Raw genomic sequence first — 15259 nt, forward strand, 5'->3', positions numbered from 1 at the left:
AAGGTAATGATTTGCATGGGGTCCTTTTATCCAATGAAATGCCAGGTCCAGTTGCTAGCTGCATTACAAGTTACACTTTGTGTAATTAAGTAACTTAGTTACAGCTGTTACTCCTACTAACTGTTACTAAGTTAACTAAATACATTTAATGAATGAATGAGTTTCAATATATAAAATAGCAACTTTTTAGTTAATCCATCTAAGCCTCTGGATCCTTTGTCTATCCTTTTTCATTTTTTCCTATTTTACACTCATGATTAGTGTTCACTCTCCTCTTTTGTGTTTTTTATTTTAACTCTGCGTTATCTTACAAAATGTTTTTCATGCTTTTAAAATATTTACCTCGTGCTTTGTGTATGCTGATTGCATTATTGTATTCTATTTATGAATGTATGTAATAGAATATATATCCGCCCCCTCCTCCCCCAAGGCAATTGGGGTTAAGTGACTTGCCCAGGGTCACACAGCCAGGAAGTGTTAAGCGACTCAGGCCAGATTTAAACTCTGGTCCTCCTGACTTTGGAAAGGATACTCTATCCACTACAACAATAAGCTGCCCTGTATTCTATTATATGAACATACCACAATTTATTTAACCATTCTCCTCACTGGACGTTTGTGTTGATTCCAATTTTCTGCAGTAACACATGGTATTTATATGATAATCTCTTAAAAGCTTTTTCTTGTTTGTTTCAATACATTTCCAGGTCATATCCTGAATAGTGGAATTATTGGATCAAAGAGTATTTTTTAAAATTTTCTCCTATATACTTTGCAAAAAGAATCTACTGTGTTAAAATTTCACCATTAACCTTGCCATCTCTATTTCATTGAGTCCAAAATCCTGTTACAAAAATTAAGCTTATCAGCAGAAGTTTTAATTATGTCATTCCCTTTCTAAGGTCTTCCACTAGCTCTCTAACTAGTCTCCCAGAATTTTAGAGAAAACTAAATTCAATTAATTAAAAGATGGGTTGTGATGGCAGTCCAGTTGTTTCAATTATGACAGACTCTTCTGATCCAATTTGGGGTTGTTGTTGGGTTCAGGGTTTGGATTTTTTTGGCATATACTAGAGTGGTTTGCCATTTCCTTCTCCAATGGATTCAGTGAATCCATTTTGTCAGACAATCAAAAGTTGTGACTTGCCCAGGATCACATAGTTCAAAGCCTCCAAGGCTAGACTAGACAACTCCAGGCTCAGTAATCTATCCACTGAACCACGGGTTACCTCTAAATGATTTGTAGAAATCTACATAGTAAGTTTCACAGCACAGCTGAATCTCCTGACACCTACTAGATCACAATTTTCCTCACTAAGAATCAATTTGTCTGGTCAAAGTGTTATACCCTAATTCTTAGATTTCCAGGGATCCCAATCACATCCAAGAAACCATACTGCAAAATATCCATTTCAGAAGCTGATTACCATTCACCAGTGGATTCTGGCACCCTCAAGCCAACATTAACACAGGGAGAATACACTACAGGCATTTCAAGCCAGCCCTCCACCTCCAGCAATGAACTCCTCAGCTAGCCAGGCCTCTGCCAACAATAGACACTCAGTTCAGTTTTGATGGTCAGAGGAGACTTAAACACACCTCTGGTTTGGCTGCTGTCTCTTCGTAAAGATACAGACAGACTCTGATCCAAAGTACCACCACCCCAAGTAGAAAGGCAAGGGTTCCTGAATTGTGACCAGCTTGTGACCAGCAAGTAACCTTCCTCACAACAGTCCAGCTATATGTCCCTTTACAGCTAAAGAAATGGAGGCATTCTTATTCAAAACACTAGAGAACATAGGAATAAATGGAGTTTTCCTTAAAATGATAAGTAGTATCTATCTAAAACCATCAGCAAGCATCAGATGTAAAGGACATAAAGTATAAGCACTCCCAATAAGGAAATGGAGGCTCAAGGAAGCAACATCATTTGCCCCCACTTGCACAGCTAGACATGAATCCCCTCTCTGGCCTCCCAGGGCCCCTTCCATTTCATCCCATTGACCAGCATGCTAACAGCTAGAAATACTTTGCTCTATGTTCAAGTATCATTTGCAGGAAACTTAAAAGCAGCACAATCAATCCTCCCATCCTTCCCTCCCTCCAAAGTGAAGAAATACCAACTACTTACCCACTTGGCAATTGGACAACCCTGAGAGCTTTTTCCTTCTTTGCCTGTATATACGACGACTTCTATTCTAATCGCTCTTCCTTTTTCACCATATCTGAATATAAAAAAAAAAAAAAAAAAAGTGGAAGAAGAAACCTGAAGCAGTACTCTCAGAAATTCAAAGCTCCTCTCTTAAATATGTTTAATCCGAATTATAACTAATGACTTGTGACTAATGGCAAGCAGCACAAAATATGTTTAAAGCAAAGAGGACCAAAGCCCTCAGTTTAGTTTGAAGAGGTGAGGGGGAAAAAGAAAGAGACGGAGGAAGATGCAGAGAGAGAGAGGAAGAAGGGAGAGGGAGAGAGAAAAGGAAGAAGAGAAGGAAAGACAGAGAGAGAAAAAAGAGTCGGAAAGGAAACAAAGAGGGAGGGAGGAAAGAAAATAGAGAGATTCAGTCCATGAAGGCTTTTGAAGCTGCCTGAAGAAGCAGGACAGACTAGGCTAGAGAAAAACTTACCTTGGGGTGCTGCAATGGGGAAAGGAATGGAAAGAGGGAAAGAAACTGCCAAGTGGTGCTGTGATATTTTAAGTACTTAGTGAGGTGCTAAGCTCAGTTATTTCTGTATTGACGCTGTCAGAGCCCCTTTTATATTTCAGAGATCTTGGTCCCATTGGCTAAGTCTTAGTTTAGGTTAAATAACAAAAGGTACATTCTGAGGATAGAGTAAAACTGGAAAAATGAATAGAATTCTAGAATATATTATTAAAGAAATACCCAAATAAACAAGCAGAGAGTGAAGAGGTGATCGCAAAGCTAATGTATATTACCTTATCAAGAAATTATGAATTCATGAATTCACCAGATAAATCTTGTCTCCTTATTTGACAGGTTTCCTAGACATGAAATGGTCTTCTTGGAGAGCTTAGACCATTAGAGCTTAAGAAAAATGAAAACAACTCCCCCCATCTAAGTTCACAGATGCCCTGAAATTATCCCCAGATCTTTTGGGGACCTATAAACCTCAAAGTTAAGTCATGATCTAGATATCTTTTACATAGTTTTAGCAAAATATCTGAAGATGATGCTATTCTTGTGGCATATATAAGATATAAAATAGATAATACAATCAGAAAGATTGAGAACAGGCTTTGTGGGCAACATAGAAATCTTAAACCCTTAGACCACAACTGGAAGGAAGCATCCATTAGTAATAGGTTAGGGACTTGGCACTATGCTAGTTGCCATTTTTATCAATAATTAGTACAAAGGTACAGGTACTTATCAAATCTGCTAATGATATAAGGCCAGGAAATGCAAAGCACCTAGTGGGGGATAGAATCAGAACTCAAAAATAGCTTGATAGGCTAGGACACAGGCCTTTATCCTGAGGTCTGTGAACTTTTTAAACAAAAATTTAGAAAACCGTTTCCATTGGAATTCATTTCCTTTGTCATATCGATTATTTTCTGTAGGCAAACAGACTCCATCAGACTGCCCAACACTGACCCCAAAACACCAAGATGAAACTGAATAGAGATTGGAGTGTAACAAAATTATACAATTTGATTAAATCTCAACTTCCCAGGTAGGCTTGACCTGAGAATAAGTCATCTGTAAAAGATCTGGGGATTGAGCGAACTATTTGATATAGCAGTCAAGCAAATTAATGTCATCTTGGCTTACTTTAAGAGAGGCAGAGTGTCCTGGGTGAGAAAAGTGACTGTAATATCATACCCTGCCCAGCTCAGTCAGGCCACATCAACAAGAAACATCCTCTGTCCTGGGCACAATATTTTAAGAAGGATCCTGACAGGTTAAAGACTGTCAAGAGGAGAAAGATCAAAATGATGGAGGGCCTCAAGTTCATGTCACACATGGATTATTTTGAAGGGTGTTAAAATAGAAAAGAAAAGATTTAGGGGAACCACGTTAGCTGTCTTCATATATCTCAAGTTCTGACAGAAAGAATGAAGAAATTTCTTGGGTTTGACCTGACAGGCCAGTACAAGGAGTAAAGGAAAAAATTTGGATATGAGTTTAGGGAAGACTTTTGAACAATTAGAGCCATATAAAAGTGCAGTAAACTGACTCGGGAAGCAGAGGAATTGCCCTCAAACAGAAGCTAGATCACCTTCTCTAGAATGGATTGAGAGAAGGTTTTCTGGTTCAGGTGTGAATTTTCTAGATGCTTCTGAGCTTCCTCCCAACACTGATATTCTGAGTGATTTGCAAAGATGCACCTATTTTCGTTTGCAAATTTGTATGAATGAAATTGATAGAACAATCTTCCTCTTTTCCCAGAACCTTCTACCCTGGAGTCAGTAGAACTTTAGGTTGGCAAAGCAAATATTCTATTCTTCATGAGTCTCAGTTTTATTCTTCCATCCTATGTTTAGTCTTTATCACATTGTTAATGACACCACAGCTCCACTGAAAGTTAAAGGAATATAACTGACGTACTGGATTCAAAGCAAGTAATGGGAGATTGAAATAAAGTCTGAGAAGGTCAGTAGATTTCACTTTTGAGTAGTCTGTATTTTTTTTTTTTCAAATTCAATTTTATTGATGTTGTTTACTTTGGCTAAATTTCTCCCAATACTCCCAACTTTTCCTCCATACAGAGAGCCATTCCACATAACAAAGAGAATTAACTGTCTATGTTTATAGAGAATGAACGAGACTTACAATTATCTTGGGAGAATGAGCAAGTCTGTGGGAACACCAGGGGAACACCACTTGACAAGTTCCCCTTTCTTGTGCCCTAATTAGCAATGAATTGACAATCCTCCTGTCTACTTCATTCACCTAACCTGGCTGAAAGTCACTCTCAGAAAGCATTTATCTGCACTGAATCGGACCCAAATCCAAAGATCTATGATTTCCCTGCTGTGGACACCTCCTCTACCACTGAAGATACTGACCCCTCCATGTTGTAATAGTGTTTTGTTAGTTCCATATCAGCTAAATAAACTTCATTATCGACCCTTCTGGTGGTTGAGGCTCGGCAAACATAGCTAGGGTGGTCTTCTACCCATGTCATACGGCCTATCATCTGGCTTGTATCTGAAGCCCTTCCCACCTTAGAGGTCCATCCAGACCTTGTTGCTCAGTGGGCAATGCTTTCAAGAACCCACAAGGTCACGTTAGAATGTAATGTGTGACACAAATGTCAGTGAACTCACAATTAAGCCTTTTTTGTTTTTGTTTTTATGTACAAGGAATGATTTTTTTCCTCACCTGGCCTCCATGATTTCCCTGACAGCAGCCACACTTGGTCCTGTTCCAAGATGTGTATAGTATGGCCCTTCATCTTTTTCTATAATTTGTTCTGTGGAAGGAATAATAATATTAAACTCAAAGATTAACAGAATTGTTTTTTAACAGATGCAACTGAGGAAGCTTAAATTTGGGGAGATTCTGGGGGACATACGTAAAAGAATGTAATCAAATATCACCACAAAGTTCTTTATAAATGTTGAAACATGTTTCTCGATAAAGCTAATGACTTCTGAGATCTTGCAGGAGTCCATCAGATTGGCTATCGCTGATCCTAAGTTTCTACAAAGCTCCTGCTCTTGTTTTTCGTTGTGGTATGAAAGTGACCCTGGATTCTTGAAGGCAATGCCAATAGAGTGTAAGCTTTGGAAGGTCTTTGAATATAGTAACCACCTTATGTGTTAGTGGTTCAAAGACACACTTCTACTGAGCACAAAGAAACTCATCATCAGATTGACTAAGATCTACACAGGGGGAAAATCCTGACTCTTCTACACTGGTGGAGGGAGTGTCCAGGCTAAGGAGATCATGGAACCTTAAAGTATCAAGATCAATGGAAGAGGCAACGAGATGAGATGGAGGGCACGGAACATCCCTGGTCTACCCTCTTCCCATCCTATTCCTCATTGAGCCCCATTTCTTCTAGGAGGCAAAAGGAGAATGCAACATGTATGCTTTTTTAATTCATTCAGTTTTTATCAGCAGTTTGATTCCTTAAACTTACAAATATAGCAACTTTTCAAGTCTGCTTCAGGGCCACCTTTATTGCAGTCAATTCTGAATTACCTACAGAAACGGGAGGAAGCAAGTGATGCAAGCAAAGGAAATGATGAGTAATTCAAAATTCTTTCTCTTAGGCTCTTGGAAAGCATTATCTATGAAACCCTTGGCTATCCAGAACCTTTAGGGAACCATTTGTTCATGAGATGGACGACTGCTGACTTAGCCCACAAGAAGCAAAACTATTTTTATTTTGGTCAACATTGGAGATGTATTACATGCATCTGCTGTCTTCAACAGAGAATGCTTAGCACAACTAAATGGGTTTTTGATTGTTTGGGGTCATCTTCATGGTCCCAGCTTTGGTATTTGTCGTGTGATTATACACAAAACATTTCAACTCTCAGATATGGTTTATTCATTACTAAAATCAGGAGGCTGAAGCAGATGGTCTCTTAGGTCCCTTCAGCTTGAAAACTTATAATCAATTACGGAAGTACAACAAAGCCTTCAAGAGTTATTGAGGTCTTTCAAGCTAATTATCTCCACACTGAGTAGTCCCAGACTGCTTCATTTTGGAGTTGCAGGCTTTTTAGAGAGATGCTTTTTTCTTCCTGTTTCCTCTCTTATCACAATGCTGGCTGTTATTTCTTATTGATGATGTTATTGGTGGCTGTCTATAAAGGCATCCCTCTCATTTCTAGTTTATAATCTGTTACAAGTTTGGAGACAGGATAAGCAAGCTTGTGAGACTTGTTGGTAAAGGTGAGTCAACAGGACCCTAAGGAAGCTTCAGAGGCTTAGTGATGAAGTACCAGACATCACTTGTAGTACAAGAGTTTTGAGACATATAATTTGACTGCTCCAAGCTTTCTTACCTCCCTCTTGTCTTTCAGGAGTATTCTAAATAGGTAAGAGTTGAGTTCTAGATGCCTGAGGCAAAATTAAAATATCTGCATTAGATTCATCTTTGTAATTATGTTTAGCTCAGACTAATAAATTCAAATGAGATTTCACTCCCTTAGCACACACTAGCTGGCAAAACAAGCAACCCGAGTGGCCCTGAAACAGTGAATGATAGAAGGCTAGAATTTTAAAGTTCTTCGATTTTCTGAGGATCATTAAGAATTGACAATGATTTGTACTTCTGGGCACATATTTCCACACTTTCTGATTCTCTTTTATCATTACAAAAATTCTGAATGATTCATTTACTTATCTCACTTTAAAGTTGTGAAGCATTTCAAAGAAAGAAAGTGGATCCCACAAAATCTGAAGCAGAAATTTGTTACTTTCAACAAGTCGTTTCAACAAATTAGGAGATAGTTTAGTCACATATAAATAACAGGGTGGACAGTGCTTTAGACCTAAAGTCAAATTTGCCTTAGTTTCCTCATCTGTAAAATGAGGATAATAATAGCATCTACTTCCCAGGATTGCTGTGAGGATTAAATGAGGTAACATTCATAAAACATTTGGCAAGCTTTAAAGTGGTTAACAAATGTTGACTACTAATATTGTATATGACACAAGGTGTTTGAGCTAAATGATCTATAAACTCTAACTAGCTCTTAAATACTGGTTCTGTGTTTACAAGTCCCTTCTATCTCTAAGACGCTATGGTCTTTGCAGCTCTAATTCTGACTCAGATGAAATCCACGGCCATCATCATTTCCTGTCTGCCACCCCAGTTGGGATACCACTGAAAGAGTCACATGCTCTCAGTAACATGGCAGTCCAAACCACATCCCAACTTCTCCCTCAAGCCTCATAACCCTTCTCCACCTGTTGCTGTTTCTCCTTTGAGAACGTAGCAAGACTTCTAGTCTAACCTCTAGTAACCTTCTATTACTCCAGAAGAACTGTGCTAGCTCCCTCAGCTTTCTTTAGGTATAAATTCCCTCCAAAGACATATATCAAAGCACTTTCCAAGTTCAGAGAACTGTTTCATCAAGCGCTGTGTGGCCAAAAATGTCATGACTAGGTAGTTAATCTGATGATGAGACTCTCTGATCTCAGTGAGGAAAAGTCCTCAGATGACAGAAACATATAAAGCTAACACCAAATCTGTGCTCCAAGCTTTCCCAGCTTGGCAGAACTGGTGAGGGCAAGTGCTTAGCTGGCACAGCCAATGGAAGAATCCAGACCTATCTCTGGGCCAAAATAAGGCATCAGAGGAGGGGTTTAAGGGAGGATCTTTATCAATACAAAGAAGAATGACTTAGAATGAAGGCTTTTCGGCTACTTCCCACATACATTTTTTATTTAACCAGGTGCAGTATTTAATATCCATTTTCAAAATGAAGAAAATGAGGTAAAAGGAAATGGAGTAAAAGGAGGGAAGAGCGGAGTAGGGACACAAAGTCAGGAAAGCAACCCTATTATTCTAATTCTACAGACAGCATTCTTCCCACAGCTCTGTGATGCTGCTCCTACAAAATGAAAGCACATCCCCTTCCCACAACTTCTGAGAATGACTGTGCACAATCTAGCAATTAAGCTAGTTTAAAGCATTTTGCATACGCTTCCTCATAATAATACTTTTTAGCTTTAGGGGACGGGGAGTGGTAGGGGTAGGAAAGAGAGTTCTCATTTTCTACCAGTGTAAACTATATTATGACAGATAAGGCTCTTGGGGACTATGCCATGGGACCATGTTATATATAGATGAGATTTCTTGTGATAATGAGGTCCTTCTGGTACTTGTAGTAACTGAACACCATTGGACATGCATCTTTGTGTTTACCAAATTCTGTGCTACTACTATGATGGATGAGTCTCTTAGGTATTTTCCCTTCTTGGCAAACAAAGGGAAAAGCAATTCTGTTCTATACTTTTGTGAGTCATTCTAAGGACATAAAGCCTGCTGTAACACAAAGCCAGAGTATAAGGTCTCAGTTCAAATCTACCACTTAACAGTATAATCTTGGACATGTTACGTTCCCTCTATGAGCCTCAATTTCTACAAATGTAGATTTAGGGAGTTGACCTAGATGAACAAAAGTCAGTTCTCTATCCAACAGTGTTTGACTTTAAATAACACTTACAGGAGACCGGATTAGAGGCAGTAATCAAATTTAGTCATTCATATTCCTCACAACATGCTATATTTCCACATACTTTAAAAAAGATTTGTCAGAAAGAGTCAGTCTCTCCCCTCACCTTCCCTCCCAGACTCCTGGAAGCAGGATATCTCACAGCATTCCCAAGACTGCAGACCATCTAGGTTTGTGTTGGTCTCTCAAAAGTTCCCACTCACCTACCCTTTGATCCTAATAGTTTTTTCAGACACAAAAGATAATAAAACAATCACTTGGTTATGAGAAAAACTTAACTATTTTTGTTCTTTGAAACTGAAGGAAAAAATATAAAATTGAGTTTTGCCTCAACAAAATTTAGTTTCCTTGATACATTTGGAGATTCAAAATTGATTAAACATTTCAATTTGTTACAACACAGGGATTATAATGTGGCTAATATTTTATTCAAAGCTACATGAAAATGTTTAACCCAAGTTACATTCTATATTCCCTGAAATCCTAGAAAAAATAGAAGGAAATAAGTCCCACTTGAAGATAACAATCTCTATTTATATTTGGCTGATCCACCAATAACATATCAAAGACCATTCAAAATGTAAAGCTAGTCTCTCTTTTCAACAACTTGAATAAATATAACAATGCCCATACATTTCTAGAGTATATCAAAGTTTACAGAACACTTCTCTCACAAGGGCCAAGTAACCAAGGCTCAGGGAACTTACATAATTTGCCGGGGTCCCACTGAGAGTATCCATCAAACAAAGTCAGAATTTGAACTCAGGTCTCTTTCACCTTCAAGTATATAGTGTCATTCCCGTATCTTTCCAACAACAACAACAACAAAAATATTAACTATATTATATGCTTCTATGGCCTTTTGAAGCTTATTTAGTTTTAAGGAAGTTGGCTTTGAGACAGGCAAAAAATAGCAGATCTAATTCTGACTGGCAGAGGCTTACTTGAAATCAAGTAATAGTCCTAATGGTTTTGAATCCCCCTAAAGACGTATGTAAATGTATGTGTGTGTATATGTATATGTCTATCATTGCAGAATATAAAAACTTTAATGTATGTCAATATATACACACAGTACATATATATAAATGTCATTAGTATAGGTGTGTGTATATGTGTATGTATAAATAGGAGTATATATATATATATGTGTGTATAGAATGCATATATAGAAAAATATAATACACCTATACATATGTACACAGGTACACATATAGTGCGTACATACAAGTATATATGTACATGTATACATATTGTGTATATATACACACATGTATACATACTCATATATACACATACTTGCTATATATGCACACATAGATATATATTGACACATACATATATATATATATCTCATATATAGATATGCACATATATCAGCATTTATATAAGAAATATATATAAAAAAGCCTGACTTTATAAGGCAACACGCTGACTACAGAAACGTGAAGTGTCATTAATTGTCATTTTCCTCTAAAACCCATAGGAGAAAAGCCTAACAGAAAGGCACTTACCAACACAGCTACAGCTTGGCAGTTCAGATGGCCCTTTTTTTGTGGGTGTATCGATGAGATTTTTGGTAGGGGTGTCTAGGAAGGTCATTGGGGATTCAAGGAAGCAGCTCAGTGTGTTCTTTCCCGGGAAACTGCCCAAGTCGCCAACACCTTGTGAAGTGACCAACCCTGAACTGTTGTTGGCTGCCGCCACGGATGCTCCCCCCGGACATGCCGTGCTTTCATTCCTGAGAGTTTGGACGGTGCCGGGCACCGGCGTGGCACAGCTGGGAGCAGGCAGCATGTGCTGTCTCTGACTCCTCAGCTGCTCTTCCGCATCCTGCTGAAACTGTGTTTGGTCTACACCAGCTGTAGCACCAGCTCTCTGGTTGTATTGATTAAGAGACTGATTGACATTCACCGAATGCTGTACCTGAGAATTGTCGCCTTTTTCTGTAAACACCTGGACGTTGTCACTTGGTCTGCTTAAAGGGGGCTTTGTGTGTAAGTGGAACAGGGAGAAGGGATCTGTGGAGGACCCACCACTCTGCTGCAAACCCTCTGGAACCACCCGTCCCGTCGGAGGATCAACCTCCTCCGATTTGGTGTGGTCAGCCATCTCTTCGAAACCAAACCGTTTTTCCTTCATTTTCTCCTGTGCCGACTCAGGTAAATGTCTGTGGAATTTTATCTGAGTGAGGGGAAGAAATCGTTTTTTATGCTGGGATGACAAAGGACTTTGAGTGAGTGGCTTCGGAACTTTGGTAAGTGAAGGGCTGCGCTCTATCATTGTAGCATGAAATTCACGGGAGGAAACATAGCCCAGTCTTCGAAGTTTAGACCCTACCCAGAGATCATGGAACTTGCTGTACTGCCACGCCAGGCGTTCCCGCTCACTCTGGTCGTTTTGTTGAATGCTCTTGGCCGGGGGCTTTTTCTTTAACCTCTGTTTCCATGAAGCAGATTTCCCCCTTTTGTGGGAGGATGATTTTTGCTTAGCTAACAATGAGCTGTGATTGTTCTGTATGGGGACGGGTGGTTTCTCTTGAAATGAGCTTTGTTCTTGCTTGGATTTTTGCTGTGCGTTGTGACACTCAAGGCTGGGAAACATCTTTGCACCTTCTTTCTCCTCCCGCTTCGCATTATTAGATTCAATAATGGATGCAAGTTGGGTCAACTGGGCAGCTACATCTTCTTCTATCTGACTGTGTGGGGTAGTCCTATGTGACAAATCATTTTTGGAGTCAAAATTTTTGCTAGTGCTTTCCTGTAATTGCCTACAAAATTCCAACTTGCTACTTGTTTGTAAGCCATGTGTGCTCTTGGAGCACCGGCCAACTGTAATTCTCCCCTGAAGAACAATTTCTTTGTTGCTGTGATTCCTGGGGGAATTTGAACCTGGTTCTGTGATGGATCCTGACTTGATGACTTTTGAAGATGCATGTGTCTTAGATGTGCTATGATTTGTCATTAAACTATTGTGCCATTTAGAATTATTTTGGCCATTGTACAGCACTGGCTTCCTAGGAGTTTGCTTTTCCAAGGAAGGACAGGGATGCAGGACCAGAGAATCAATTTTTAAGTTTGGATCTTGGAAGTCCTTTCCTGCAGGAGATCCCACAGAACACAGAATTGTTTTACAGTTATGAAGCAAATTTGTTGTCAATTGTGCAGTCTCTTCATACTTTTCTGATTTAGATGGTGAAGAATTTTCAGAGGGAGCTTGTGATAGCTGAGTGAGGGCTTCTATGGCCACTATCTGCTCCAGAGTGAGTCTCCTATCTCTCATCAGGGATAGAAGACAAGGCTGAACTGGAGAATTATACTGTTTTAGCTCACTGATGTGTTTGCTTTCAGGAGCTTCTCCTTTTCCCCACGTAATTATATGAGGTGGATTTTCCTGGGCATCGATATTACTCTTCAACACGCTATCTGTGGGGTCTTGAGCAGAATGACAGATAGGGTCTGTCTTCTGTATCACTAAAATATTTTCTTCCCTCTTAAGGTGAGTGTTGTAAACGCCAGGGACCAAAGCACCTGCTCTATTATCAGAGCTAGTAGTGTTCCCCAAAGAGGGAGTGGGGTTGCTTTCTGTGTCATGATCAATCAAATCTGGATTTTTTTCTAACTTGACTTTTTTCAGTGACACGTCAGCTTCGGCTGGTGAGTAGTATACATTTTTAATGCCATTTTTAACAGTTTGTGCAAACGATTTGGGGGGCTCGATGAGGTCACTCAAAAGGGTTTTTTTCTCATGGTCTTCAGACTTTTTCAAGTTTTCAGTCTCAGGTCCAGGACCACTGATGTCTCCTTGGACATGGATGGTCAAATGGGATTTCTTGTTCTCGGCCCATTTCTCTACTTCTACGCCCGTCATGGTGTCTTCTTCATTGGTCTGTACATTTTCAAGAATATTCTGGTTCAACTTCAACCTTTGTTTTTCACCATTACTACATTTACTGTTTTCCATGGATTCTGACCTGGGGCCATTTACTAAGTTGTTGTCTAAATGTATCTGTAAAACAACATAAAAAGTTAATGTAACACAATCTACTTTAAACACCTGAAATAAGAAGCACAAGACACTCAACATATTAAAAACACACCTAAAAGCCCAATGCTAGGCTGACACTATACAAAGTACCCAGTTAGTACCCAGAAGAACCCAGAAAGAAGAAAATAGAGATAGAAGGATTCAGATGTAGTGTTCCCACTTCTCATTGCTATGGTTATTTCCAAGCCATCCATTTCATAAATTGCTATGGTCAGAAAAATCATTACTAGAGGGTCAATCCTCTGACTTGGACATCTTCAAACAGAGAGAGGATGTTACAAAGCCATTTCAAATCTTTGCCAGCTAAGAACCTGTCTGAGCTCGGGCCCTGTTGGCAATGATTTCAAGTGACAGTCACATTCATACAACCAGGAAAACAGATTCAGTAGAGGATTTATTATACTTCATTCTCTGAACAGTAACTTGTGCTAGATGCGGTTAGAATTTAACATGTGACACGTGACAGTAGTCCCCAGTTCCTGTGGACTGGATCCAAAAGTAAATCAGAAAAATGAAATATAAACTCAATTGGATAAGAAGCTCCAAAGAGGCCAAACGAGCCATTCTGAAAATATTCAGACAATAGGCTAAAAAATAACAAATTAAACAAAATTTTATTTCCCAATGATGATGACAAATTCTGGGGGAAAGCCTTCAAATAATTGTATGTTTACTGAATTGGACAGTCATATACACTTGTACTGTTTTACAAATGCATGAAGATGAGAATCTTAGACCCAGTTCCCAAATACTGAATACAGTAAAAATACAGATTTATCTGAACGTACACACAGAAAATCACACGCAGTGAAATGTTAACAAATATAATAAAATTTGGTTTCATTTCAAAAATGAAAAGTAACAGGATTTGTCCTCAAGAAGTTCATGCTTTAATAATATGATAAAATCCTGGATTTTGTTATTCCACTTTCCTCTTCCAGGAGGCAGTATTATATTTTCATCAAAACCCCCAATAGTTAAGGAAGGTATGGTTGGGCAGAATATAAGACACACCAATATAGAGGAAAGAATGGCTTCCTTTCATTAGAGGGTGAATATTCCAACTTCATTCCATGTACCTTTGTTCCCCTGATTACATTTCAGGATATATGTAAATAGCAAACTAAGTAACCCCAGCAATTTTTCGATTTTTATTTGTTTGTTTGTTTTATACTTCCAAATTCTCTCATTCCCTCCAACCATTCCCCCACCCATAGAGAAGACAAACAATGAGATATCAACGTGACATTCATGTGAAATTGTATAAAACATTTCCATATTAGCCATGTTGCCAAAAGTAAAAAAGTTATACTTCAATTTGCTCTCAAAATTCATCAATTCTCTCTGGAGGCTGAAAGTTTTCTTTTGATAATTTTTTTTAAATCACCCGTTCTTTGAAATTAACCTACTGTATTGATTAGAGTCACTAAGTCTTTCACAGTTGACTACTGTTACTACTGTTACTGTGTACCATGATCCCCTGATTCTCTTCACTTCATTTTGCATCAATTCATGAGGTCTTCCCATGTTTTTCTGAAATCATCTTCTTCATTATTTTTTACAGCATAACAATATTCCATCAAAACCATACAGCACAACTTGTTCAGCCATCCCCATTGATGAGCATTTCCTCAATTTCCAGTTCCTTGCCACCACAAAAAGAGGTGTTATAAAAATTCCTTTGCCTTTTTCTTTGGTTTCTTTGGGATACAAGTGGTGGTATTGCCAAAGGGGACACAAAGTTTTACAGCCTTTTGAGAATAATTCTAACTTGCTCTCCGGAATGGTGGACCAGTTCACAATTCCACCAACATGCATTAGTGACCCTATTTTTCCACATCTCTTCCACCATTTGTCATTTTCATTTTCTGTCATGTTAGCAAATCTGATAGGTATGAGGTAGTACCACAAAGTTGTTTTAACTTGCATTTCTTTAATCAATAGTAATTTAGAGCATTTTTTCATATGACTATAGATAGGTGGGAATTTTTCCTGAAAATGTCCTATTGACATCCTTTGACTATTTTTCAATTGGGAAATAGCTCA

At 38.7% G+C, this 15259-nt stretch overlaps 1 protein-coding gene across 1 annotated transcript in view; it reads right to left on the reverse strand.

Annotated features, from left to right (window-relative positions):
• The window catches only part of TET1 (tet methylcytosine dioxygenase 1), a 177393-nt gene that overhangs the window by 82061 nt on the left and 80073 nt on the right, over positions 1–15259 (reverse strand). Inside the window, exons 3-5 of the mRNA XM_031956868.1 lie at positions 10681–13174; positions 5352–5442; positions 2132–2225 (exon numbers count right to left, since the gene is read on the reverse strand). Coding sequence (XP_031812728.1) covers positions 2132–2225; positions 5352–5442; positions 10681–13174 — 2679 coding nt within the window. The remainder of the gene's footprint in view (positions 1–2131; positions 2226–5351; positions 5443–10680; positions 13175–15259) is intronic.

This window comes from Sarcophilus harrisii, chromosome 2, assembly GCF_902635505.1.
Source record: "Sarcophilus harrisii chromosome 2, mSarHar1.11, whole genome shotgun sequence".
Lineage (NCBI taxonomy): Eukaryota > Metazoa > Chordata > Mammalia > Dasyuromorphia > Dasyuridae > Sarcophilus > Sarcophilus harrisii.